Below are 26273 nucleotides of genomic sequence, written 5' to 3'. Positions count from 1 at the left end.
AGACAGGAAAATAAGACCTCAATATGTAGTAAGGATGCGTATACAGTTTCCTCTATCATGCCTATAAATCTTATAAAGTTTCTATCTTGGAATTTATAGACCTCCAGCCAGCATGTCATTCTTAAGGAGTCTGAAAGGCAAGACTTTGATCGTTATTCTCCAGATGAAAGTAAGGCTCAAAGCAATTAGTTTGCTCGAGAGATCAGCTTCTAAGTACCTGTAGGACAAAAGCTATGCCTCCTTCCTCCTTTCGACCCTTGCACCTAGCACAACACCCTGCAAACAGCAGGTGCTTCATAAATAAACACCACCTGAATGACTGCTGCTGTCTATTTGCAAAGGTACCTGAACAACCTCTGCAGTAAGAAAACACATGCCCATAAGAGAGAGAACGTATCAGGACCAGGGACAGTTCCTAACACACAGTAGGGCTTCAGTCCAATTCTGAAAGTGTCCTAATGTTGCAGCTCCTAGTTACGGGCAACAGCTCAATTTAGTGACTAAAATCCTTCCCTGAGGCTCGAGAGGCATAATATGATCTTATTCAAAAGTCTTCATCTCCACTTTTTCATTTGTAAAGTAGAAAAAAATTATACTTGTCTTAATTTACTTCCTAAGTGATTTAATAAAGAAAAATGATCTATCTCTGAAAACTCTGCCAGAATGCACCCAAGAAGCACACACACACACAAATTGGGCATGTGGCTCCTTAAGGCAGAAGTGTCTCCTGTGGTGTCTGGACAGATCATGTGAACAGGAAATATTCCACAAAATTTCATTCGGTGGCACAAGTCTTATTTCTGGAACATCACAAAAATGGCTACTGACTAAAAGAACCCATTCAATTCACATGAATTTTCTTTTTCCCTCTTCCTCTCAACTAGCCGCAGGTAGAGCAAATCTCAGCTTGTGGCTTGACCACCTTCCCTGGGGGTTCTTCTTGAGCGTTCTCATTGAGTGCAAGACCCCAAGCAGTGCCCATCCTCACCTCACTGTTATCTGGGGCCCAACCAGGAGTTACCAGGCCACCTGAGGACCCCCTAGAAGTCTACACCAGGCTGATCAGTCAGGTCTGAGAAACTGAGGACACTGTCCTAACTAACCCGTTCTGGATCACCTGTAACAGAACTCAGTAGGAAAATCTAGATCAGATTTTCATCTGATAATCATAAAAGATGATACATTATAGAGTATACAATAAAACCACTCACAATCGTAAAATAAACGAGGGCACTAAACATATCTTGCTTTACGTGCTGCTCTAGAGAAATACTCTGTGCCCAAGGGAAGAACAGACCCTCCAAAGCAGGAGCAGTTTCTCAATTCATCTATAAACTGCTGGGGGGAGGGGAGGGCATTAGAAACAATCTAGCTCAATCCAACAGGGTTGAGCTGCAAAGCTCAAAGCTAGAAGGATAACCGAAGAGGCCTGACCTAACTGCACTGTGTCACATCTAGAGATCTGAGAGGAGGACTTAGACCAGAATGAAGCTGTCCCCAGCTTTGCTGGGCCTGGTATCTGGCTAAATATTCTCCCACAAGCCAAAAAGAGGTTTCCCTGTTTTTGCGCAGGACTGGCTTTGGTTTAACAAACCTCTAGAGCCAGTTTTGTAGGCACCCACCTTTACACAAGGGGACATTATGGACATTTAGCTGCATCAGCCAATTATATAACCCACTGTATCTTAAAATGTGGTCTGAGGCCCCTGAGGACCAGAATCCCCAGGATGTGTGTTAGCAAATCAGAGCCCCAGGCCCCTCTGCAGACCCATCCAATCAGGACTCCGGGCATATAATCAGGAGTTGACAACTTAAATGAGCTTCCATGCCTCTCAGGTAATCCCAGGTACCCGAAGCTTGAGGGCCCATACGGTACCTACAAAAACCCTATGAAAGCAAGGGCTGTGCCTTGTTCATAGTTGTACCTACAGAATCTAGCAGAATGCCCAGAACATGGTAGGAGCTCATTAATTGCTAATTAGCCAATGACTTATTTTTGAGGGACTCTCGCCCCCATTTGCAAGGGCAAGTCCTCGACAACGTAGCTAATGATCATTGAGCGCTCTCTCCACTATCCTAGGAACTCGAACATACTCGGTCCCACTGCAGCCCACAGGCCTATGGGTAAACCCACCCATTCCCATTTTACAGTTCACTCTGACGGTCTCAGATCCTCTGACTCCCAGGGTGGAAAAAGAGGAGAAAAAAGACTAGGTACCCTGATTCAGCTTTTCCTCTCAAGCACTTCGGGACCCTCCCACCTACCATGGGGACTCGGTCGTCATGGGACGGGACCTGAGGTGTTATGGGCCTTGACCTTCATACAATATTTTGCCACAAAGAACCCTGGGAGCCACTAGTCAGGGGCCCTGGCAATTTTCTGCCTTTGGAGAAAACAGCCCTAACATCTGCCCAAGGCTTTTAAAAAGATCCATTTACTCAATTAAACTAAACTCTCATTTTTTTTTTTTTTTTTTTTTTTTTTTTTTTTTTTTTTCAAAAAAAACCCCTACACTCTGCCTCCTGGGTACGTAACAGCGTTTACTTGCTAACTCAACAGAAGAGGCAATCTCTTCCTGCCTTGGCGCCTCACTGCTCCCTGGTGGAGAGACGGCCGCTGGCGTCCCCTCACGGCTCTTCGGCTTCCCTTGGCTCTCACCACCACATCTGCTTGGCCTCTCAAGAGCATCACGAGCCAAAGGCAAGGCCCCGGAGGCTCTCGGAGGGAAAACGGAGTTCTTTCAGGAAGGTGTGCATTCTGAACAGGACAGACAGGACGAGGGACGTGAGGGGCTCGTGAGCAGCTGCAGGAGAGCGCGCGCGGGAGGCATGCACTCTGGGGGAAGCACACACGGGTCCGGTCGCCACACGAGCACAGTGGCAGCGGACACGTCCCTCGCGGCTTAGTACTTCAGTGAGAAGGGTTTTCACCGCCAGGAGCAGACATTCAGGACAGCTGTGAGGAGGGGATTCCAGCAAGCTTACGGTACTTGAAACGGCTCCCGTGAGGTCAGGCTCCGAGGCTCTGAGGAGGCCCTCCGGGGCCGGAGGGAGCAGCGGAGGAGGTGGTGAGGAGGATGGTGGTGTCTGGCTAACGGGGGGGTGGGGGTCAGCAGCGCCGGCTGGCTGGCTGTGGTGGGGCCGCCTCTGCAGACGAGGGGGAATGAAATCATCTAGAGTCGGGAAGGTCAGAGGTGAGCCGGCAGGGGTGGTCGCCGGGCCTGGGGGGCCAAGGGGCCCCAGAGATGCTGGAGGTCTGGCTGTACCTTCTTGCCCTCTGTCAGTATTAACCAGGTAGAGAGGCACAACTATTACCTCAGGCTGGGCTGAACTGGAGGAAGAGGCACCCTGTAGGAAATAAGGGGGTTGTTACGTAAAGGCGCACGGCAGGGAAGAAGGAATTCCTTATTTAAACGGTTGAGACTGGACATGCAGTGATGTACTCTGAGAGCTATTTAATTGGTGCCCATTCCTCAGAGTACATGAGACAGTCGGTGCTGGCCAGCTGGCCTCCTGACGCTCCATGACACATAGGGAACCCCGTCCAAGTCGACTTGCCATCCATCTATTTTTGAGTCCTTTTAACACTTGAGAGAGAGAGAGAGAGAGAACAACAGAACAGGCAGGCAGGTTGCGTTTAGCCCCCGAACTGCTTGCAGAGCCCGAAAGCTTGGGAGCAAATAGAATTTCTCTGGCTCCTTGCGATCAAACATCGACACCCCGTAACTCACCCTATTATTAGTCTACGGATCCCACACTCCGGCATACTTACATACTACCAGGAAAGGGCGGGGGACAGAGAGGGCTGTGCCAAGGTGTTTAGAGAGCAGAATCTGGGACTCAAGCTGTGGCAAGGTTGACAAGGAGAGGGAGGAGAGGCAGCCCAGAGAACCACTGAGCTGCCCGCATGAGCTTCGAGAGAGACAGTGTAGAAGACACACAAACATTCCTAGTTCCTTGCCTTGGTTGGATAACACGGCTGCAAAAGGTAAGGTTCTTTTGTCTTCCGGTGTTCGGGAGCAGAGGAAAGCTGGGGGCCTAGCACAGGTGGTCTCGCCGCGTCCGGGAACGGAGGCCGAGCACCCTTAGCGGCATCTTTACGGATGTCAAAGAATGGCTGGGGAGGGTCAGGAGGAGCAGAGGGTGGCCTTCCCGTGCTGGCTGTGCGGGGGACAATGCTGGGAGCCGGTGCGCGAGCGCCTGCAGCTTCCAAGGGCGTGCCCGTGGCTGGGTCACGTGCAACGTGAGAGGCGCTTTCTGCGGCCACCCGGCAGATGTTCTTGGATAAACACGGGACATATAAGCTGCTGACCTTTTTATTCCCATCTGCCTCGTGACGTGGGTTAGAGCTCACATTCTCCCTATAAACTGTTCTCGTGGCCACACGGCGGTGCCGGGGTTGGGAGGAAGCACCAGGGACCGTGGGACCTGGAAGCGAGGGCCCGGAACACCGCACACCTTCAGGGCCGGCCTGGGGTCGTGAGGGCCTCTGCTGGTTGGGGGTGCTGGGGGGCACATAGGGCTTTGGTGAGCTCAGGTAGAGGGAGTCCTTGGGGGTACTGTGGCTGGGGGGACGTTGCCATGCAAAGCGGTCTTCTTTAGGGAGAGGAGGCCGAGGGGGAGAGAGAACCTTTTGTGTTATTTTCAAGAGAGAGTATCAAAATGGGAGAAAAAACAAAGAGGAGGGAAATGGAAAGAAGCATGACCATTAGAAACAACAGCATAACATGATCTGAAGAAAAACAAGTCTTGACATGTTTTTAAGCCAATCCTGGACTCCTTGAGGTCCCGACACTTCTCCTCTAGGTGAAGCCAAGGGCTGAATCACACTCACCTGGAGAGGCCAGCCTGACCCGCTCACATCTCAGCCCCAGAGAGGCCGCGTGGTAAGTCCGTCTGACAGCGATCCTTGGTGACCTGCACCCTTTGTTAGCCCTCCAGACTGATGGTGCCCAAGGACTCAACACTGGAGCAAGGGGACCCAGAGCCCCCCTGTTTTCTCACACTCTTTTCCTCAAATATTTCTGTCCATGCCCTTCATGCTCAAAGTTTAAGTTTACTGAAATGCTTGAATGTCTTTCATTCTCTTCCCTTGGGAAATAGAGAATTGGAAGAATTGTCCTTATTTGTGTTCGCAAGAGACAGATGTCTTAATTGAATCACTGAGATTTAGCACTCAATTCCGTAAGCATAACAAATTGAAGCTCACCAAGAAAAGAATGCTAAGGACTTAAAATCCACATGTGCTCTTCTCTCAAAGGAAACAACTTGACGGAACTAATTATTAGGAGGAAGACAGGCATAAGATTAAAAGCACGTAGTCTCCTGTTCTGATGCATAGAGAACAAAGGGACCAGGCCACGAAGCACTTGATTTACCTACCAAATTGGACTGTGCCTGGTTCATCCAATCCCCGCCCCTTCACCATTGCCATCCAGACCACCGCCAGGCACAGACAATCCCACAGTGGGGTGGCCAGCCTCACACTCCTGGCTCAAGCCCAAAGCTCTGGTTCCAGGCTAAGAGCTAAGAGGCTGTAGGCCACATCTCATTCCCTCTCCCACCCCACAGCTCCCAGCTCCTCCTTGGGTCCCAGTGGGGCAGAAGAAATGAGGTAAATCTCCAGAACCATCCTCATTTCAATGAGAACCATCTGTCAGCCAGTGGCTCAATTGGAAATGAGACCATAAAATGAGAAGTTTCTTTTCCTAGTGCTACGGATTAAATGTGCATGTCCCCCAAAGTTCATATATTGACCCCCTGGCTGCAAGATGGTGTCTAGCGGTGGAGCCTCTAGGAGATAATTAGGGTGTGATGGGGTTATGAAGGTGGGGCCCAACGATGTGATTAGTGCCTTTATAAAAAGAGAGGTCAGGGCTCCCTCTTTCCACCAGGTGAGGACACAATGAGAAGGTGGCTGTCCACATGCCTGGAAGAGTGCCCTACCAGGAACCTTGATTTTGGACTTCCCAGCCTCCAGAACTCTGAGAAATAAATATCTGTTGTTTAAGACATCTGTTTATGGTATTTGCTTATAGCAGCCTAAGCTAAGGCACCTAGATGTTCCTCACTGGTTCCGGTCTTTAAAGACAGCCCAGTGCTAGAGGAAAACCAGAACGTTCTCTTCAATGGCACAGGTGAGGTGTGTTAAGAGTTTGGCCACTACCTGGTGAATGGATTATAACCCGAAACTGGGAGAGTGCAAGGGTATGGGTCTGTTTGGGGGTTGTTTATTCTCTTTTTTTTTGTGGCGTGCAGGTAGAAAGGGGCAAGGGTAAATAGGTGAGAAATCAAGGTTTTTGAGTTTGGATTAGATTATCAGCCATAGAAACAGTAAGCAACCTGTCGCGTAACAAACTCAGTTTTCAAGCTACAAAGAACCCAGATCGAGAAGAAGTGATCTGGATGACCCAGGTTAACTCAATGCTGACCCTTTCCACAGGGGATCCATGTCGGTGCCAGCAGAACAAGGCTACATGCGCTTGCTGAAGACACAAAACGAACGGCCCCTCTCCAGTAGGTTGCAGGGGTAAAACCTTCCAGCTGGGACTTTTGCGGTTTCCAGGAACTTAACACTGGAGGCTGGGGCATGTTTCAGACTGAAGGATGATCTCCAGAAACAAAACACTCAAACTAGCAGCACGCAGCAAAGGGACTTCTGGGCTGAGCTGCTGAGGGTTGTCAGGGAGGTAAGCAAAAGACTATTCTGACTTTGGCTCAGATTTACTTTTACTTTGAGCTCGAGTGTCCCACATGTGATTCCTTCTTATCCAAAGATAGAAATCAGTTTCAGGGAGTTTGTAACTTAATTTGGTTATGGCCCTATAAGGGCCTGGGGTTGCATCACGTCAGGCATAAGGCTTCCCAGGGCTTTGACCCCATAGACAGGACGCCTCCCTAGAGTGTTGACAAGGCATTCAGAGCCAAAGGCCATCCAGTCCCAAAGTATGTCCCAAAGGGGGACAGGCACCATCATTTTATAAGGAACTACTTTCTGATCTACTGTAAACATTGTAGGTCTACATAGGCTGTTTCCACTCCTCCCTAACTGGTTCCCAATGCAATTCCATTTATCTTTGTAGAAGGTGGGGGCAGAGAAGAAATGGGGCTCCTTAAAGAATCAGGTATGTTCTTAGTGATATAGTTCCAGAAACTACCAAACTACCAAGTACCAGAAACTCTGCCTTCACTGGAGACCCCCAGGATGATGCCGTCAGAGAGCAGGAAGCCCTGGTTTCCCATTCCTGGAGGGGAGGAGAGCTGGGCAACAGGTCCAGGCTAGCGGGGGGAAAGGGAGCAGATGGGAGCACTGGGAGACAGGCCTGCCCTCTGACCCCCAGGTCTCCTGGACCCCAGCTCATTCCTTATAAGGAGACAGTAGGCCTGTGGGGCTCTGAGAATTGTCCTCATCTGAAGCTGAGCCAAGCCAGTCACCATCCCAGCTCAGCCAGTCCCATCCAAGCCAGTGTCTACTTACAGCTCTGCCAATGGCTATTGGGACAAGAAGCCATGTTTCTATTCAGAAAACAAACCCAAGAAATAATGTATTACCTAAAATTCTTGAAAGTTGGGGAGCCAATTTTACACAGAATATACAGAATAAAAACCTCTGCATCGGCAATTTGCCAGGCTCCCTTTAAAACATCCCAGTGTTCGCCTGGGTGGCTCAGTTGGTTAAGCGACTGCCTTCTGCTTGGGTCATGATTCTGGAGTCCCGGGATTGAGTCCCGCATCAGGCTCCCAGCTCCATGGGGGGTCTGCTTCTCCCTCTGACCTTCTCCCCTCTCATACTCCCTCTCACTCTCTCTCAAATTTAAAACAACAAAACAAAACAAAACAAAAACAGTAAAAAAAATTTTTTTTTGGATAGTGACAGACAAAAAAATACACTATCTGTAGGGGTGCCATTGTGTATCCAACTCTTGATTTCAGCTCAGGTTGTGATCTCAGGGTCATGAGATCAAGCCCCGCATGGGGCTCCATGCTCAGTGGGGAGTCTGCTTGGGATTCTCTCCTTCTCCCTCTGCCCCTCCCCCCACTCTCTCTCTCAAATAAATTAAAAAAAAAAAGAAAACAAAATATCTATAGGTTATAAGGAGGTTTGCCCTTATGATAAGGCTCACCCTTACCAACTCCTTAAAGGCAATGGTTAACATCCTGATCTGAACACAATGAATGCTCAATAAAGCTACAGTAAATGAATGTATTTAAGGGGAATTTTTATTTACTTCACATGCTTTTAAAATGATCTCTTTAGAAGAGCTAAGAAGCTAAAAGGAACCAGTGAACAAGGCTTTGGGCTAAGTCACTGATCGGGAAGGAGGATGTGCTTCCAAATCTGCCTTGAATTAATTAGCACCATTTCCTAACCCGGGTACGAGCCAACTGTATCCATTCCTGAGACCGCAGAGACAGGAGCCCGTCTGCCACGGACAGCACACTTACACACCATGGCAGGTCTCGGAAATGGAACAACTATGACAAGTCATTTACTGGATAGCTGTGTCCCATGAGGGCCTCAGGAGGCCAGGCATGCTGGCAGCTCTGGCCTGGCACACACAGGGCTATGCCAAAGGGAGACGAGCAAGGCAGGGGTGGAAGGCTTAGCGGGGCTGCTCGGAGACAGCTCAAGGCCTAGAAAGACAGGGTCTGCAGAGAAGAAGGAAGACGTCACCTCTGACTGGTTAACATTTCAGGAGTGGGTGCAATTCTATGCCCTCCGGAACAGGGGCCAGAGGATCACTGAGGAGCGGGGTGGGAACCAGGCTGGCATTTGGAATTCCCCGGCTCCTTGTAAGGTCTAGGAGCACCTTCACAGGAGACAGGCCCAGGGGAGAGTGGACCCCACAAGGAACATGGTCCCGCCACATTTGTTTGAGCAGCACAGCTTGCTTTAAAAGAAAGTACTGATCCGGGGGCGCTTGGGTGGCTCAGGGGGTTAAAGCCTCTGCCTTCGGCTTGGGTCATGATCCCAGGGTCCTGGGATCAAGCCCCGCATCGGGCTCGCTGCTTGGGAGCCTGCTTCCTCCTCTCTCTCTGCCTGCCTCTCTGCCTACTTGTGATCTCTGTCTGTCAAATAAATAAATAAAGTCTTAAAAAAAAAAAAGAAAAGAAAGTACTGCTCCATTCCATGGAGCATGTTGATATGAGACCATAAACAAACCACAAATCTTTCTGAATTCGGAAAGATTGTGTAACAATCCTATGTTAAAAAAACAAACAAACAAACAAACAAAAGCCACAAAAAACAAAAACACTCTTCACATATCACCTGAATTAAAATAGGGTCTATTCTACCACCAAAATGGCAAGAGTAGCCACAGGGAGAGGAAGGAAGAAAGATCAGGGAAACAGCTTAGGGAAAGACTTGAGCAAAATTATCCCTCCTCCAAGCTGTCCAACCTCAGGGGGTTTTCCTCGGCAGGCTCGTGTGAAGCGAAGCGGAGGAGGCTGGGGCTTCTGTCTGCCTGCTCAGGGCTGCTGGTCGGGGCTGGCCGCAGCTACCTGACCATCATCCGAAAGGCTCGAGTTGCTGGAACTCTTACAGGAAATTAATGGAATAAACCCAAGAGTGTACTCTTCTCTTGACTATCCTATTCCAGAGTTTTTAACACACGGGCTCAGACCTTCTCTCCCTTACTCAGGGCTAAACAGAGTCCCTCTTTCAGAACATCTCCATGTGCCTTTCAGACCTAGAAAACACTGGGCTTACATTTCCTGTCCCCTGGTATAGAAAGACCATCTTCATCCTATGCGTCTGTGACCCCTGACCCCCCACTTTTCACTCACTCTGGTCCTCACAGAGCTTTTCCAGAGCTAGCCAAAAGTGCGACTCAGAACCCAGCCCATTCCTTAGCCCGGCAAACAGGAAGTCCGAAGTGTAGACACAAGAACAGGTGCCACTCACCCGTCCCAACCCCGCCCCCCCCCCCCTTGGGCACATGCCTACCTGGGGCTTGTCGGAAGGAAGGTTGGGATGCACACTTCTGTAGCCCTTGGCAGCAAGTGAGGAGGGCTGGGCGTTTCCATTGGCATCCGCATTGGAAGAAAGCCTCCACTCATCTGAGAGATGGGGGGGAAAAGAAAGAAACCCCTCACTCAGAGGAACACTCCCTGCTCCCCTCTAACCAAAGTCCCGGGCCGAAGGTGGAGCAGAAATGCGAGAGAAGTCCTACCTGCTGAGGGGGTCTCTGAGTCCAGAACTACGTGTGGTGCAGAAAGGAGGAAAACAAAGAGAAAAGGGGGCAAACAGAAATGGTTACACTTGCAGGAAACCAGCATGTACTGCAGAGAGACAGGAAAGTCCAGCACCCCGTTGCCAGACACAAAATGCCCTCAGTCACCACGGCCTAATTACCATAGGAACCCACTCTAACCCATGATGTGCTCACAGGCGCTGACCTTTGAGAACACAAGGCTCACATTCACAGTAATGAAGAAACAATTGTTCCTTGACATTCTTATTTTACGGACAAAAAGGCAACAGAACTCCCTCCTGCCCGGTTGCTAGTAACTCCCATTCCCCTTCTCCAGTCCTGCTGTGGGCTCGGAATGACCTCTCCTCATTAGCAGGCTGCGCTCCTGGACATGGGTGAGGAAGATAAGCAGTTTTTTGGTGGTGACTGGCGCTGGGCTAGGGGGGACAGCATGATTTAAGCCCAGAGGTATTCGCTGTGATAAGGACTTTTTTTTTTTTCCCCTCCCTGTCTGCTTTTCTTCTTTCCACTTAAATGAGCCACATAAACAATTTAAAATCGAATCACCCTGAGTTTTCATCATGCTACAAGGCACCCTTGTCTCCCTGTAGCCAGGTACCACCCCGCCCTCCCAGCCAAGCCAGGCACATCTGAGAGACCCCTCACACCAAGAGGCAGCAGAGCAGCTGGACCTCAGCTCAAATCGTGGATGCACTGCCAATGGGCTCTGTGACCCTGAGCAAATTCCAAGCTTATTTTCCCATCTGAAAAGTGGGGCTAATGTTACCCCGGCTTCCTGAGTGTTCTAAGGATTAATGACAGAATGCATGAGAAATGCTTAGCATGGGGCCTGCCAGAGCTCAGTGTTTGCTATCATCTTCTGCACCATCTCGTGTCTATGCTCTCTCCTCCACCTAGCCCAGAGGTCAGCACGCTCTTTCTGCAAAAGGCCAGACAGGGAGTATTTTCGGCACCGTGGGCCACGTGGTCTCAGTCGCAACTATTCAACCCTGCTGTCCTAGCACAAAAGCAGCCGCAGATCATAGGTACATGAATGAGTGTGGCCGTGTTCCAAAGAATTTTTATTTATGGGCCCTGAATTCTGAATTTCATGTAATTAACATAGGCATCTAATACCATTCCTCTTGTGATTTTCCTTTTATCCATTTTTTCCCAAGAACTATTCTTAGTTCATAGGCTGTACAAAGATAGGCATGGGCCGAGTTTAGCCCACAGGCTGCTTTGCCAACTCCTGAACTAGCCCATCCCTTAACTTCCTTCTTTGTGCCCTACCTACTCTTACCTTCCAAGAGAGATGGACACAGCCGCTCTCACAGCCCCAGCCCCATCTCCATGGGGCTCCCTCAAGAGGTGGGCTTTCCAGGTGTCAAGCTGAGACTGATCAATGTCACGGACCACCAACCCAAGTACCAGATGCTGTTAGTCACTTTTGTACCTATTTCGTATTTGATCTCGTCACCCAACAGGTCTGCGGGGAAGATGATCCTTCTACCTCATGGATGAAGAAACAGAGGACAAGGGACTTGCCCAAAATCACACAGCCAGGAAACACAAAGTAATCAGTCTGGGTCTCCGGAATTCAGTGCAGCATCTGCCCACCACTGTCAGCCACCAACCCCACCATCAGCCACTATCAGCCACATTCCAGGGAAGTGCTGGGAGCCAAAAGGTGGTAGAACAGGAGGCAAGGGCAGAGGTCAAGGTTTCGGGTGTTCTGTATCCCGGTAAAGCAATCTGGCTGCATCAGAGTTCTAGTGGAGTGCCCACTAGAACGAATTATCCCACTGCCGGCATTCCCCACTCCATAAATGGGAGGTAAAGCCTGGGACTTGACATTTCTAACACGTTTCCCCGGTGATGCTAAGGCTGCCGGTTCGTAGTCCACACTTTAAAAACCATGATAAAAGGAATACTCAAAGAACATCTGGGATGCCTAGGTGGCTCAGTCATTAAGCCTCTGCCTTTGGCTCAGATCATGATCCCTGGGATCAAGCCCTGCATTCGGCTCCCTGCTTGGAGGGAAGCCTGCTTTTCCCTCTCCCACTCCCCCTCTCTCGCTTTCTCTCAAATAAATAAATAAAATCTTTTAAAAAATAACAAACACCATCTTTTTTCTAGAGAACTGTTTTCTGTTAACTTTTAACTACTCAAGTATCCATTGTCGCTTCCTTTCCGTTCTAAAACGGTTTTTACAGCACGTTTCAGTTGTGTTCCCCTTCAGCAGGCTGCTGCTCACATTTCTGCCACCCCCGCACGCACAATCCATAGGTTGTCTCCTCTTTCCAATCACACAGCTGGGGACTCTACAGGACTTGAGTTCCATGCACATTACTGCAACGTACTGGCTCCTTCGACTGGAGGCAGGCTGCCAACCACTGTGCATTTCCTTTTTCTCATCTATGAAGTAAGATCTTTACCCATGGACACCTCACAGGCTTGCTGAGGATCCAGAGATCAGACATGTGGAGGATCCTAAAAATGACCATTTTTAACACTCACTGTAGCATCCATCCAGATTCCTGGCCCAGGGATTGCCTTCCACATGGCAGTCCCTCAACCACTAGGTGACACAATGTGACAGTGGTCCCCACCCCCCGTATCCATCAACTTTTGCTTTGTCTTCCTTTCTAAGTTCTCTCTTGTCCACCTCTACCAAGTCATTCCATCCAATGTGTTAGATCGACACACACACTGAACCTCAATGGTTCGGAGAGAGGGGTTACCTCGTGAGGAACACAGGCATTCTACGTGGATGTGGCGGCACATTGTTTTGCGTGCTCTTTGGGTTTTGGTTGGTTTGCGTCTATTCTGGTGGCGCCGAGAAACAGATGTCTGTCCCTCCACAGCACTGGTTGTGAAGAGACTGCCATTCTGGCATCAGACAGCCCAGTCCAAGTCCCTGCTAACTGCACGTCCTGCAGCGAAGGACAGTCTTGCTTAGGAAAGGAGGGCTTGTCTGCTTCTTCTGAGTCATGAGGACCAAATGGGAATATGTGGCGTGAAGCAAGTGCTTTAGTCAACTTGGACTCCAAAGCATAAAGAAGAAAAGGCTCCCCACACAGAGAAATAAGTCAGAGCTGTTGACAGCTGCTATTCGATAAATAGCTTTGAGAACATAGCATCCTTGGGATCAACCCTCTTTTTCGTCTTATTCCAAGTCATTAAAACTGTTCCCCTCTCCCTGCCCCAGAAAAGGCAGTTCCCAGGACCTCTCTGGGCATTCCTCTCTTCTTTACCAAAGGAGGCCTGAATTCCCAACATCATCATCCTATTACCTCGTCTTCTGAACCTTCGAGGTGCGCAGCGGCTCACAGCCATTTGGACCTGAGTGCAGTAGGTGAGACCTGATATACATAATCATCAATTATTAACTCTTGGTTGAGGAGGCTGTCAAAAATGCTTCTTTCACAAAGCGTTACCTCAGCGCTCCTGGAAGGGGAGGAAGGCCCAGGAAAGTTGGATTCTAGATAGGTTTTGCAGCCCTGAAGAGACTCAGCCTTTCCAGGACAAGTATAATTTCTTTTATCTTTTCCTCTATCTCTTCTTTACAAATAACCTTTTGTGGCCTGTGGCCACAGCCTCCTGATATGTTCTTTTATCTCATTCTGTGCTAATTTCATTTTGGTCAACTTTAAAGTTGTGCTGCTGATCAGTCCTTTTTGGGATCTCAGGACAACTGGGTCAGATTCCACATGGTCCAGCAGAGTATCCAAGAATTAGAGAAAGTGTTCAAGGTGGGCCTAATAGTGTCCCAAATCTCATTTGTGTTTATTTCTTTTATTCCAGTTGTGTGATAAAGAACAACCTTGCCCCAAAAGAGGTCTGACTTTGCTTTCTGACTTCTGGTAGTTAATCTCTAAACCATTGGAATGTCATCCCAATGCGGTCTTTGTGCCAGATCAATAACGTGATTTGGGGTGGGGGTAGGCTCTGAGCCATCAAGACCTCAGCCTCCTAATGGACTGGAGAGTGAGGATCAACTATGGGAGCAATGGATAAAAATTCTGACAATACTTGGAACATACTGTCATACCTCAGTGCTGGGAACTAATGCATCCTGACTCCCTAGAGAGGTCAATACAAGGCCCCATGCTTGGTTCTTCCCTAGAGCCCACGCTGGGCTTCTTCTCTTGGCTGATACTAATCTATATCCTCTCCCTGTAATAAACCACAACCATGAGAATAATAGCTTTCAGTGAGTTCTGGGAGTCCTAGCAAATCACGAAACCCAAGGGTAGTTTTGAGAATCCCCTCACCTAGTATTTGGTGTCAGAAGTGAGGGTGTTCCTTGTCTGAGGGGAGCATCTGCAACCTAGAGACCGACTGGGAAGCCTGGGCTTCGGGTGAAGGCATTAACCTCTGCCTCTGCCTCTAGACTTCCAGCCTCCTAACTCCAAGTCCTGGGCCCAAGCTATGGCTGCCAGCCCAGCCGTCCCTCCCACAGACCAGCTGCCCCCACAACCCAAGTCCTTCTGTCCTGCCCATTTCTCCTGCCTAATGGGGTTTTGTAGAATTTGGGAGTTATCCATAAGCCGACCCTTGTGCTAACAGAGCCCTTAAGAGACTCTTGATAGAAACCAAAGACCTTCCTTCAGCTCCGAAAAGGTTTTTCCCTTGATTCCAACCCAAAAGTTTATGTACGTTTCTAGTTTGGCCAAATTTGTGGATGGCTTCCCACCCTTTCCCATTCTACATTCTTAGTCCTATGTTAGCTTTATGTCTCAGAAATGGTGAAATGCACATCAGTCCAATAAAATATGAAATGAGAAACAAAAAAAGGGACGTGAGGGTATCCTCAGGTCTCCTGGGTGGCTCAATTAGTTAAGCATGTGACTCTTGATTTCAGCTCAGGTCATGACCTCAGCGCTGTGAGACTGGGCCCCATGTTGGGCTCCACATTCAGCAAGGAATCTGCTTGGGATTCTCTCTCATCCTCTCCTTCTGCCCTTCCCTCCCTCATTAAAAAAAAAAAAAAAAAAAAAAAATCTTAAAAAAAAAATGAGGGTGTTCTCTTATGGAGACTTTTCCTTCCAACTTCTTACTTTGGCAGTCATTCTTGCACAGGCATTCGTAAGGAGGATTCTGAGTTACTGGGGGTAGAGAGAGTCTTTAACTGGTCCCATGTCAATTTTCTCATGATAAGTTTTTGCTACTGCCATTTCTAGAGTGCAAACCTGAGAGTCAAACCAGAGAAAATGTGCTGGTACAGTTCCAAAGCTAACAATGTGGTCAAGGACCAGGCAGGAAGGACTGAAGCAAACTGCACAGAATTAACACAAATGGAAGGGGTGAACTGGATTTTGGCTTGTGGGTCAGAACACAGGGATTGATGGTCTTCGGGCTATACTAGACAGGAAGCTCCATGTCACACCCAGCAGTGCACTGGGTTCCCTGTCTCTTCCAGAGTAACTAACACCTGACCTGGAGACATGTCACCCTGAGCCAAAAGAGCTAATACCCACACCTGGCCAGGCAAATGATATCAAGAAGCAGGGATAAGGTAATGGGAGTCAGCAGTAAGATTACTGCAGTTCTTTCCAGATGCTTCTGATCCAAAAACCAAGGTCCACATTCAGAGTTTAGGAGGCTGGTCAGGAAGCCGTGGCTGGGGATCCAGAGTTAAGCTACCACTTGAGGGCCGGAGTCTGGAGGGTGGATTTGAACCAGGCAAGTCCAAGGGCTCGTCCACAGGCTCGATCTCACTCCACCTCAGAAAGGACCTCCATCCTCCGAGCATTCATCTGGATGCACGTGGCTCCCAAATCCACACCCCGAACTCCAAATTTCCAAATGTCTGTTAAAAACTTCCTCCTAGAAGTCCTGCCCTTGCCCCAAAACTCAGTGTGGCAAACAATGGAATTCAACATCCCTTTCTCTCTCTTCATAAGCCACTGTCTCCACGAGCACCACAGCTACTCTCCTGGTCACACAGGGGAGGCAGCAGGGAGTCCCACCTCTCCGTGCTCCTCACACACACCACACGGGGTCCTGCCCCTTCGCTCTTCCAAACGCACGTCCACCCTGGCCCCCATTCCTCGTTCCCACTGCGCTCACGGCCTCTAGCTGAAATTACGGGAAGGCTTTCCCAGGCCTCCGGACGTGCACAACTGCCATCGGAGCTGCCATCAAAGAACACCTGCAGTGTGCCCGGCCGGGTGCTGAAATCTTGGGGTGAAGGAGCTCACTGGACCCCAGCACCTCTACCAAGGTCCTTCCATGTCACAGATGAGGAAACTGACGCTCGCCGAGGTTGAACGAGTCGCCCACATCACAAAGATGGTAAGTGGCGAAGCTGAGCCTTGACAGAGGGCTGTGTCACTGCGAAACTAGACCGTGTCTCACAGGACGAGGGAGGTGGAGCAAGGACAAGGAACAGGAGACGCGTCTGAAATGGGGGTGTCAAGGGGTCACGTAAGCAAAGAAGGTGCTGGGCAGTAATATAAGCCTGGAGCTTCCAGTCTGGGCAACTGCTCAGCAACCTGTGGGCCTGCAGGGAGGGAAGGTGGCAGTGAAGCCAGGGAGTGAGACATTGAGGAGGCAGACAGGGCAGCTCAGGGACAGACGCTGGCCCCAGTGATAGGGAGAGAGCTGGATGCTACCTGACATCAGCTGTCTGGGAGGAGGAAGCACGGAGGAGACACCTGCTGCCTCATATTTGGGCTCCGGGTCTGGGCTGGACCGTGGCTGCCTGTCGAGGCACATGGACTCCCAGGCTCTGGGACAAAACTGGAGACTGGGGCGGGGTGGGGGTGGGGGGCAGGGTGAGGAAGCAAGTTGCCATCCAGAGGCTCAGGTGCAGGGAGCCGAGAGGGATAGAAGAGGGCTGGGAACCACGCGGACACAGACAGTTAGGCGCCAGCAGGACGCTGGTCAGTGAGCAGTACGGTAAGAGGACAGGACCTCCAGCTGGAAGGTCCCATCTCTAGAGCCCCATCCTTCTTCAAGTTAACTGCAGCATTAACTCATTCTAGCCTCTTTGGTACTCTTCCCTCTACCCAAACCCAGCTTGTGCCTTTCACCCAAACCGCCCTGGGATGTAATCTTGAATCTGTCCTTGGTGAATGGGATTCTGTTTGTGTCAGGTTAATTCCCAAAGTTCCCAAGGTCCCAGAGCATGTTGGAACTCAATACCATCTTGCCCAGGTCCTTCATACTTTACCTTGGAAAGCACGACAGTGGACTAGCAGCCCACACCTGACTCTTCTCTTACAGTAAACAGACTTCTGTCCTCATCTGAAGCACCCAGAATTGTGCTGCTTTTCCTTCCCTTCTCGCTATTTCTCACCACAGTTCCCACGGACTACTCAGTGCCCTGCACACAGATGATGCTAAATGAATGTTTGCCGACTTGGGAGTCAATGATCTCCACTTACCAGGAGGAAAATAATCTAAGATCGATTTACTGTAGAGGTATGGATGACCAATAGCTCTCCCTTAATTCTTCAGTGTATTCGCATTTTACCACAAGATATTCCCTCACACAAATTAGCTGTCAGAATTTATAAGATGTAGAATTATTTGGAGAAGAGAGAGTTTCCTAAAAGTGCTCAAATCACCATAAGGTCCTGTAAATCCAAGCCCACAGATTGCCAGGGAAGGGGACAGTCAGCGCTGTGTGTTAATGCCACCCCACAACCAGGAGGGGGAGCTCCAGGACCCCTCCTCCCACTCGCCTGGCTAATTCCCCCAGCGGAAGGGCCCTGCACTTGATTAAGGTCATTTTATTGAGCCATGGGCTGTAGGTACGGTCTTTTTCTTTCAATTATCCCTGAGGATTCTCTCTTCCCCAAACATCCTTGGGAGCTGGATCTTCTCAGGTAGGCCAGGAGAGGCTGGATGAAGCTAGCCTTAGGAAGAAATGCATTATGCTTTCACTCCGCGGCCTCACCTTTCCAGGAGGCTAGAGTGGCAGACTGCAGGGGGGCAAAGGCCGGTATGGGTTGAGGAACGTAGGGCCAAGAAGCGACTTTCAGCCTATAGTGCTGGAGGCCACTTATGCCTTCCCTGAGACCAGGGAGAAAGCAGCTCTCCACAAGGCACAACCTTACCAGAATGAGGCTCGTGCTCAAACCCTAGCCTGGCTTTGTCCTCAGGCATCTGCCTTGGCACTAGTTCTAGGCAGCTGGGATAGGAAGTCAGTTTCCAAGATGCCTGGCCACTGACCGGCCCCTTCCTTCAGATTTCCATCTCATCACAATGTGGGGGGGGGGGGGTGCTCCCCACTGCACCCAGGAGTCTGCGTGCCTCACTTCCTTTTATCTTCAGTCCCAAGGAAGAGGGTCTTCACCCTCACTCCTTTTCTTCTTCCATTTCCTTTAAGATGAAAAGGAAAGTCCCCTTCCCTCTAGCAATAGCTCTCAGATGTGATCCCTGGACCTGCAGCATCTCAGCATGACCAGGAATTTGTCAGAAATACAGACCCTCAGACTCTACTTCAGACCTGTCAATGGGAATAACCATAAATCCTAAAGCCCCAGCCTGGGGCCCAGCATCCTGGCCTTTCACTCCAGGTGATTCTGATGCAGCTCAGGTGTGAGAATCAGCGCCCTGTGGAGTGGATGGGGGGGGGAGGGCAGGGCTGCCCCACCCTCAGCTAGCTGTCCCTGGGAAACCTCAGTGTTTCTCAACTCCCAGAACACTTGGGGAGCTCTGGAAAACCCTCTCTAGAGAGGTCACAGTAATCACAGTCATAACCTACTAATAGCGACTGACCTCTAACGGCTCATTCCATGCTGCTAGGCAGGTGCAACACCTTCACTCACTCCACGCTCACAGTAATGCTATGCGGCGGGTGCAACTATCAAGCCCTTTCTCGAGAGGACACCACTAGGGCCGGGACAGAGAATGTCCTGTCCACAGCTGCACGGCCACAGATATGAACATAGATCTACCGGGTTCCAAAGTCCCAGGTCTCAACGCCCCAGGAGCGGTGGACACCCCGAACGGTGGAACCAGATGGGAGATGGGCTGCAGATGGGCTTCTTCATCGGGCTCCCGGTGCTCCCAGGGTGCAGTGGCCTTGGGATGGCTCTTCTGATCCTGCTGCTTCAGCTGCCAGGTGGCCTTCCCAGGCCTGAGCCCTGCCCCTCCCCTCTTTCTGGGAGCCAGGTCAGTCAGGCACCTGCATTTCTCAAGCTCCCCTGGTTTCTCCCTGCCTCCACCGCCCCAGCTCTGCTTGGCCACTTACAGCCATCTGGGGATGGTCTCTGAGAAACCTAACCTCTAGCCCATCTCACCACTCCCCTCCCATGCAGCCTCTGCCCTCAAGAATGTGGTCTGCAGGGCCACCGGGCTCTGTGATGAGGTTTCTCCTCATCTCCCTGGTCACCAGCTAACCAAGTGGGGCCCACTGCCTCGCCCCTGCCTGAAACAAGTGAGCACGTGTTAGCTCAGGGCACAGCCCAGACGGAACAAGCTGCTGACTGCTCCAGGGACCTGTGGGAGACTCGGAGACAGCTGGTGAATGCACGCCCTCCCGAGCAGAAGCACGACGGCCTCTCTCCCTCCCAAAGGGACTCTGAAACCCTCCCCTAGGCACCGGGGTCACATACCTGGCTTGCTCTCATGCTGCGGGGTTTCCTGAGGGCTTGTGGGGCCACTGCTCGGGATTTCCCTGTAGGAAGACGAGGCCCGGAGAGTCACCGCTCCCTTCCCCGTGCAGATTTTTGTAGGATCCATGTCTGAAAAGGAAAGATGCAAAAGAGAAACCTCAATCCATGGCTCTTGCAGGATTAAAGCAACAGTCAGTTAGCAACTCATGACAGCCAGGGAATGAGATGAACCTGCTTACAGCCACACGAAGTCTTATGGTCAATGTGATGGTCAATGATAATTAATTTGTGGGTGGAGGAGAGAGACGAATCCCATTTCCGGAGGTTTCCCACGCATCATGAGGTTCAGGGAGTATGGAGGCAACAATGAGTTCTGTGTAAGTTATAATGATCAGCTGAACACATTTCAAAATCAAAGCAGGTTAATTCCTTTCATTAGACGAGGCTTAGGTTGGTGAGTAGACTTCTGACCAATTAGTAAGGAGCAATTCAAGAAAGAGTTGATGAGAGATTTCTCAAGCTTCCAGACCATCCTTCTTATGAAAGAGCAAGCTGGAAACATCAGTTGTTCCGGGGAAGAATCAAGTTGTTCTGAGGAAGAATCACCCTCCCTGCAGTTCTCCAGTGGAAAAAGGAAAAGAAAATCTTCTAACCACAAGGCAAGACCCTTAAAATGCCGATGGGATATGCTGCCTAGAGCGAAAGATCATGGGTGAGAGCCTCACATTCCAAACTTAATGAAGAAAATTCACACCAAAGAAAATGACAAGAACACCCAATCCTTCAGTGAACAGTGTTCACTGTGCCCCCCACTGAGTCTTCTCTGGGCCCCGATCTTTCCTACAGTTCACAATGGCCTATGAGCACCCTCAGGGGCATCTTTCTGAATTCCATTGAGAAGGACTTCAAAACAGAGATCTGGACGCTCTTCCTCTAGAAAAACCAGGGATGAGGAGTCAAGAAACTGACGTAGATCGCACAGTTCTAGAAGGCACAGGTTTCCTTCCATTCAGCTCAGCTGAACTGAATGCCACAGTACAGTTTTTCAAATTGCTCAGAGCACAGCCTGGATCTCTGACCTAGAATTGTCAAGACTGGGATTACGAGGTAAGACTTCAGGCGGGCGATGGGCAGGATGGAGGCAGACGTCCCCTCCTCCCCATTCCCACACCAAGACAGCGAGAGGTATGGCTCCTCTCTCCTCCTTTCCAGTCGAGCAGCCTCTCCAGCAACTTGCACGGAAGGACCACTGGTGTTACAGAGGAGAACACATCTGCCCCATCAGCACCTCTTCCCATCGAATGCAAAGCACAAGACAACGTACGGCAGGGCAGCCGGTGACTTGATGGGCATGTGACTTGTCCAACCCTACCAAGAGGACAAGTGACCGATATCACAAAAGCACTGGGAAAACGGATTCACGGTCCTTTCAGAAGGGAGAAGCTGCAAAATGACAGATCCAGCCTGTCCCAGGCTCCTGGAGGCCCAGCCAGATTGTCCCAAGGCCAGAGCATGCCACTGGGGCAAAGTACCGCCGGGGCCTCACTTGTACCATTCCACACAGAAGGAAGCCATGTGTCCAAGCCGGCACCTGACCAGCACCCTTGGTCAGAGAGCAATGGCAGAAAGGGGCTGCAGGTGAACTCGGGGGCTGGGGAGCACAGCAGAGCATCTAGGATTGGCATCTAAAGCACCTGCTTCAAGTTCAGCCCAACTCACAGGCTCCCTGTGTAGGCACATTAATTCTCAGAGAGACTGAAGTTTTAAATAAAGTACTGGGAGCTGAAAGCCCCCAGGGAAAGCCAGGTACTACGTGCACCTCCACGTATCACGTACCCCATGTACCAGAGCCCTGTGCCTCTGGACTGACCCTTCTCCTAAAGAGAGGATGAACAAGGCATTTGCCAGTACTTCTCCAGACTTACTAGCTCCCAGGAGAAACACACACACACACACACACACACACACACACGCGCGCGCGCGCACGCGCGCACAATAAGAAAGGAAACCAGCTAAGGACGTGAGAGGGAAGAGCCCCTAAACATGCAAGAGTTAAGTCTCCAAGTCTTTGTTAGAAGGAAAGGAAGGAAAACCATGCAGGATCTGCTAATAATTAAAAAAAGAAAAAAGAAACCAACCCAAGGAGAGATACCTGGAGGGAATACCAGGCCTGAAGAGCTTTTCACTGTCTTCACGGGAATTATTTTAACAGCGGAAACAGAGCGCGCACGTAAAGGGTCGGCAGTTGCTGAAAACACAAAAGGGTAAATGGTGCATCCAGAAAGGACATTTGGGAAACACTCAGGCAGCTGAGGAACTGGGCAGGGACAACAGGAGGAAGTCGCCCACACGAGAAGAACAATGGGAAGAGCAGTAGATGTGGTCTTCTCAAACAGCCTGCCTTCTCTCTCTGGAGTCCCCGCCAAGATGGCAGAGCCCCTCCCCCGCCGCCGCCCCCCCCCCCCCCCGTCCCCTATACACAGTTGGTCAGTGCTTGTCTGCACCTCCTGCCACACCAGGAACATGCCAAGGCTCCAGACAAAGAGGTTTCCAGACACGCCAATGTCCTAGCACACAGCAGAAGGGGAGAGCACTTGGGGTCCGAGGGGCCCCTGGGAGAATGCCGGGGTGTCTGTGCTGGAGGCAGGGCTGTGAGGAGGAGAGCTCCTTCTTGGGCCCCTGATGAGTGCAGGAGGAAAGGGAACATGCTGGTGAGCTGCCTCCCTGCCGTCACAACTTTTGGGATCCTTCCTGTGCCTGTTCTGACCACCATGGGCCCCTGTCCCTGAACAAATCAGAACCTCCATCAGTTGGGCAGCAGAGGGTCTTGCTTAAACCCAGGCTGTCCTGGACAGGAGGCTGCCAGGTGTCCAGCGCACACTCAAGACTCCGGGCAGCACCCACATCCACAGCCCAGGATGCTGACCCCCAGGCAGGCCATCGGAGAGCTAGCAGAACAGCCCAGGACGTGGCCGGGGCAGCTGTCCTCATGTGCTGGGCTCCCCGGCTTCTCCCTCTGAAGTCTTCCCCAGCCCGCCCCCCCCACCCCCAGATCCCGGAGCCTCAGAGGTGGCACATCCCCAAACTCCCCTTCGGACCACGTGCGGGGGAGCCTCCCCTCCCCCCGCCTCTCCAGTGGGAGCAAGCAGAGATGGAGTTCAGGCCCTAGGGTGCCAGGGTCACCCCACGGAGCCCACTCAGACATCTTCTGGCCCCATATCTATGTAATAACTGGGGGATAAAAGTTGCTGGGGAAGCAAGACCATCACTAGTGCGTCAGTATCACGCTGGCGAGCCAGTCAGGGGACAGGAGGGGAGGCAGTCCCCTCAGCCACAGAGCGCTCACCTTCCAGTCCCTCACGCTGCTGCCTCGTAAGGCAGTCACACAGCACATGGCCACTGGTAACTAAGTAGGCAGTAACAAGTGTGCTGCGCATACGGAGATACAGACCCGCTTGCATGGCCAGCCCACCGTCTGCTCCTTATGACCACGTGGGAGACTGGCTGGTGGGAGACTCCTGCTACCTCTCTCAGAGGAAGAAGCAAGAGAGTTGGTGCTACTCAGAGTCATCCAGCTCCTCGGGGAAGAGGCTGGAGCTCAACTGTCCTGGCCTGTGGCTCAGTGACTTCCCGAGGCCACAACGATGACCTTCAGGTGACATGTGCTGCCTCCTTTCCCTATGAGGGCTGCGTCTTACTGAGTGGAGAGTAGATGCCACGCCCACCTGCCACCCTCTCCCACAGCCCTGAAGTCTGCTCCGGGGAGGACGTCAGCCACAGAGCTGGGGCTGACGGCCGCACTGCCCTCTAACACCCCCTCAGTGTAACTTGGCCAAGATCGCCCAAGTCCTTGAGGACGCGTCCCATACTAGGAGTGGAGAAGGGGGGTCGGGAAGGGAAGCAAGGGGGCAAGGGGCACACAGGAGCAGCTGGACACCTCCTGCCACAGAGGAACCGACCCCGAAACTACCTGGGCCCCCATCCCCCAGCTCCTGCTGGGCTCCGCACCTTCCCTTCCCAGCTGCCCCCGCCCCCGACTTCACACTTGGCCCTGTCTCAAGAGGAATACTTGGCTGAACCAGATGGAAGTTACAAAGGCCAAATAACAGGACCTTTGCCCCCCTCTTTGAGACCATAAAATTTAGAAGCACGAGCAAGGATGGAATCAGTAAAACCCGACATCTGAAGCAGGAATAAAACATCGCAGAACATCTCATTTCCTCATTTTCTAGCTAAGGGGACGCACATGCACAAAGACAACAAACAAACGCACATGCACAAAGAGGTCCATCCGTGAGCAGAACCGGGACACGAGCCCGTACCTCATCACTCGGCCCCGGCTGCCCTGCAGAAGTGACATGGGAGCCCTGGCTACTTGGGCAGCCGTGTTGAGAGGAGAGAGCACAAGGCACATGGGGCCTCAATGGTCATCTTACCCGTCACTCACTTCCCACTTAAATCTTTTGTCCTAAAATTTTTAAAAACTGAAAACCGAGGACACACATGAAACTAATGCCACAGAAGTAACTGATTTCAGCAATCAGAGGTTCTTGCCTCTGGGTCAAGGCTGGGATCAGGTCACTATTTACAGCCACTGAAGATAAAATGTCAGGTAAGGGAGACTCCAGGATGATAAAGGCCATTTGTACCAGGCAAAGTCCTCACTTGGTGTACTTGACCTGTTGTTATCCACATCCTGTGAATGAGGGACATGTTTTACCATGTGACCTCACAGTGGGAAAGAGTGGCCTCGGACCCATGAGAGGCAGGAAAGTGCTCCCACTCTCAAGGTTGGCATGAGAGACAGGTCTCCGGTTCACAGCCCAGTGCAGCCAGTCACTGCTCGTACTGGGAGCGGCCCAGGCCCCACACACTCCGTGCCGTGTAGAACTGCTTCATAATAGCCAGCAAGTGCTTACCTTTGTCCTGCCCATTGCTGCCTGGCGCCAGCCCGTTGACCACAGCTTTAGAAGCACCAACGTCACATTCTGAAAGAGAGACATAGAGCACACGGCTTGTGATCATCTCTCCCCAACATTTATTGAGTCCTGTGTGTGTGTGTGTGTGTGTGGCATGCTGGGGACAGGCTGGCTTTCTCAGGCCTGGAGAGGGCCCCCTTGGGCACCATGGAAGAATTCTGAGAATGCTATGTGGCCTGAACCAGGAGAGAACGCAAAAGCTGTTTGGGGATGGGAAGTATGTGGTAGGTGATGTAAATTCTCCTGCCTCCTTGCTATGGCTTCATTGCTGACATTTTTTAAAAATCTGCATCATTCCCTCAGAATGGCATCTCCTGAATGACAAAGGCTTAGCTACTCCCTGGAAGGCCGGCTCAGGTGCATCCCCAAGCGTCCAGAGTGGGAGCTGTCAGAGGACAGAGACCTCAGGCTCTCTGACACCCTCCTTCACCCCACCCACACCCCCCATCATCAGGGGCATGCTCTCTGTCCCCCGAAATGTCTCTGGACACTGCACCTCGTCCCCCCCACCCACACTGCCTCCACTGAGGCTCTTCGGTTACTGTCCCAGAGATGACCTGGCTTCCCCCACCAGGCCCCCTGCCTCTGTTCTGTCCCTTCTCCACCCCCAGTCAGTTGGCCTCCAGACAGCACTTTCTAGCTCCGGATCCAACCATGGCCCTCCCTGGGTTACAAAGCCCCTGGGTGCAGGACTCAGGACAATGAAACAGAACAACGCAATAGGACCTTCTACAACAACTCTACTATAAGTAGATGGTATTTTACCTCTATTTTGAGAACAAAAATATTGGGGTTTAGTTGGGAATTCAATCATGCATATCATTTCTATGAGGAAAAATGTATTCCGAGTTCTCCAAAATGTACAAATGATTGTTTGGAATACAATTTTTTAGTAAGTTGGATGACTTATATCTTCACATATCTGGCTATATTTAAATGAACTGATCTTCCTGATAATTAAAAACAAGCAAACAAACAAGTCCCCCGGGGCCCGCAGCTACCTCAAGGACAAAGTCTGGGCAATTTATATGGGATTCTGGGTTCTCGTAACCGTTGGTCCTACAGCCTTTTCCTGCTGCATTTCCCTCCTCCCCTGCCTGCCAAACCCATCTCCTCACAACCCCGGAGCTTGTCAGATACTTCCAGACCTTCAGGCTTGGTTCCTGCAAGACCCACGCCTGGAATGCCTCCTCCCCTTTTCTTACGTTGGGGGAAATCCTGCGCCTCCTTGCGCCTTGCTTCCCGGGAATGTCACCTTCTCTAGGTCAACGGAGACCTTCCTGAGTCTGCGCAGCTGAAGGCACAGGGAGCAGACTCGCCCCTCCTATGTGGCTTGGAGTAACCCCACCCCCATCCCCACCCCCACCAGCCAAGAGCCAACCAAGCCACAAATACAATCACCACACCTATGGTTTCTCAAACATCTATTTGCCTGGATCTGAGGATCCATGCTAACATTCCGTAAGTAGCATCTCATTTTTATCCTTCAGACTCAGTCCCCTGGAGCTGTGAGACAGAAACTCCTA

General features: G+C 51.0%; 1 protein-coding gene and 1 long non-coding RNA gene across 47 annotated transcripts in view; one reads left to right on the top strand and one right to left on the bottom strand.

Moving 5' to 3' along the window:
* Positions 1–26273, bottom strand: part of SORBS1 (sorbin and SH3 domain containing 1) — a 227134-nt gene that overhangs the window by 88365 nt on the left and 112496 nt on the right. For 11 of the 46 annotated variants that reach the window (XM_059169350.1, XM_059169351.1, XM_059169358.1 and 8 more), the window contains exons 4-9: positions 24688–24756; positions 21921–22016; positions 19769–19897; positions 9950–10062; positions 3962–4630; positions 2986–3348 (exon numbers count right to left, since the gene is read on the bottom strand). In XM_059169350.1, coding sequence (XP_059025333.1) covers positions 2986–3348; positions 3962–4630; positions 9950–10062; positions 19769–19897; positions 21921–22016; positions 24688–24756 — 1439 coding nt within the window. The remainder of the gene's footprint in view (positions 1–2985; positions 3349–3961; positions 4631–9949; positions 10063–19768; positions 19898–21920; positions 22017–24687; positions 24757–26273) is intronic. The other 35 variants (XM_059169354.1, XM_059169353.1, XM_059169356.1 and 32 more) reach the window with 6 other exon arrangements.
* Positions 3345–5991, top strand: LOC131828621 (uncharacterized). The gene is made up of 3 exons (XR_009352516.1): positions 3345–3988; positions 4807–4886; positions 5895–5991. It is a non-coding gene; the product is annotated as an uncharacterized LOC131828621 (long non-coding RNA).

This window comes from Mustela lutreola, chromosome 4 (assembly GCF_030435805.1).
Source record: "Mustela lutreola isolate mMusLut2 chromosome 4, mMusLut2.pri, whole genome shotgun sequence".
Classification (NCBI taxonomy): domain Eukaryota; kingdom Metazoa; phylum Chordata; class Mammalia; order Carnivora; family Mustelidae; genus Mustela; species Mustela lutreola.
The sequence above is the reverse complement of the archived record's forward strand: the minus strand, read 5'-3'. Positions and strand labels throughout refer to the sequence as shown.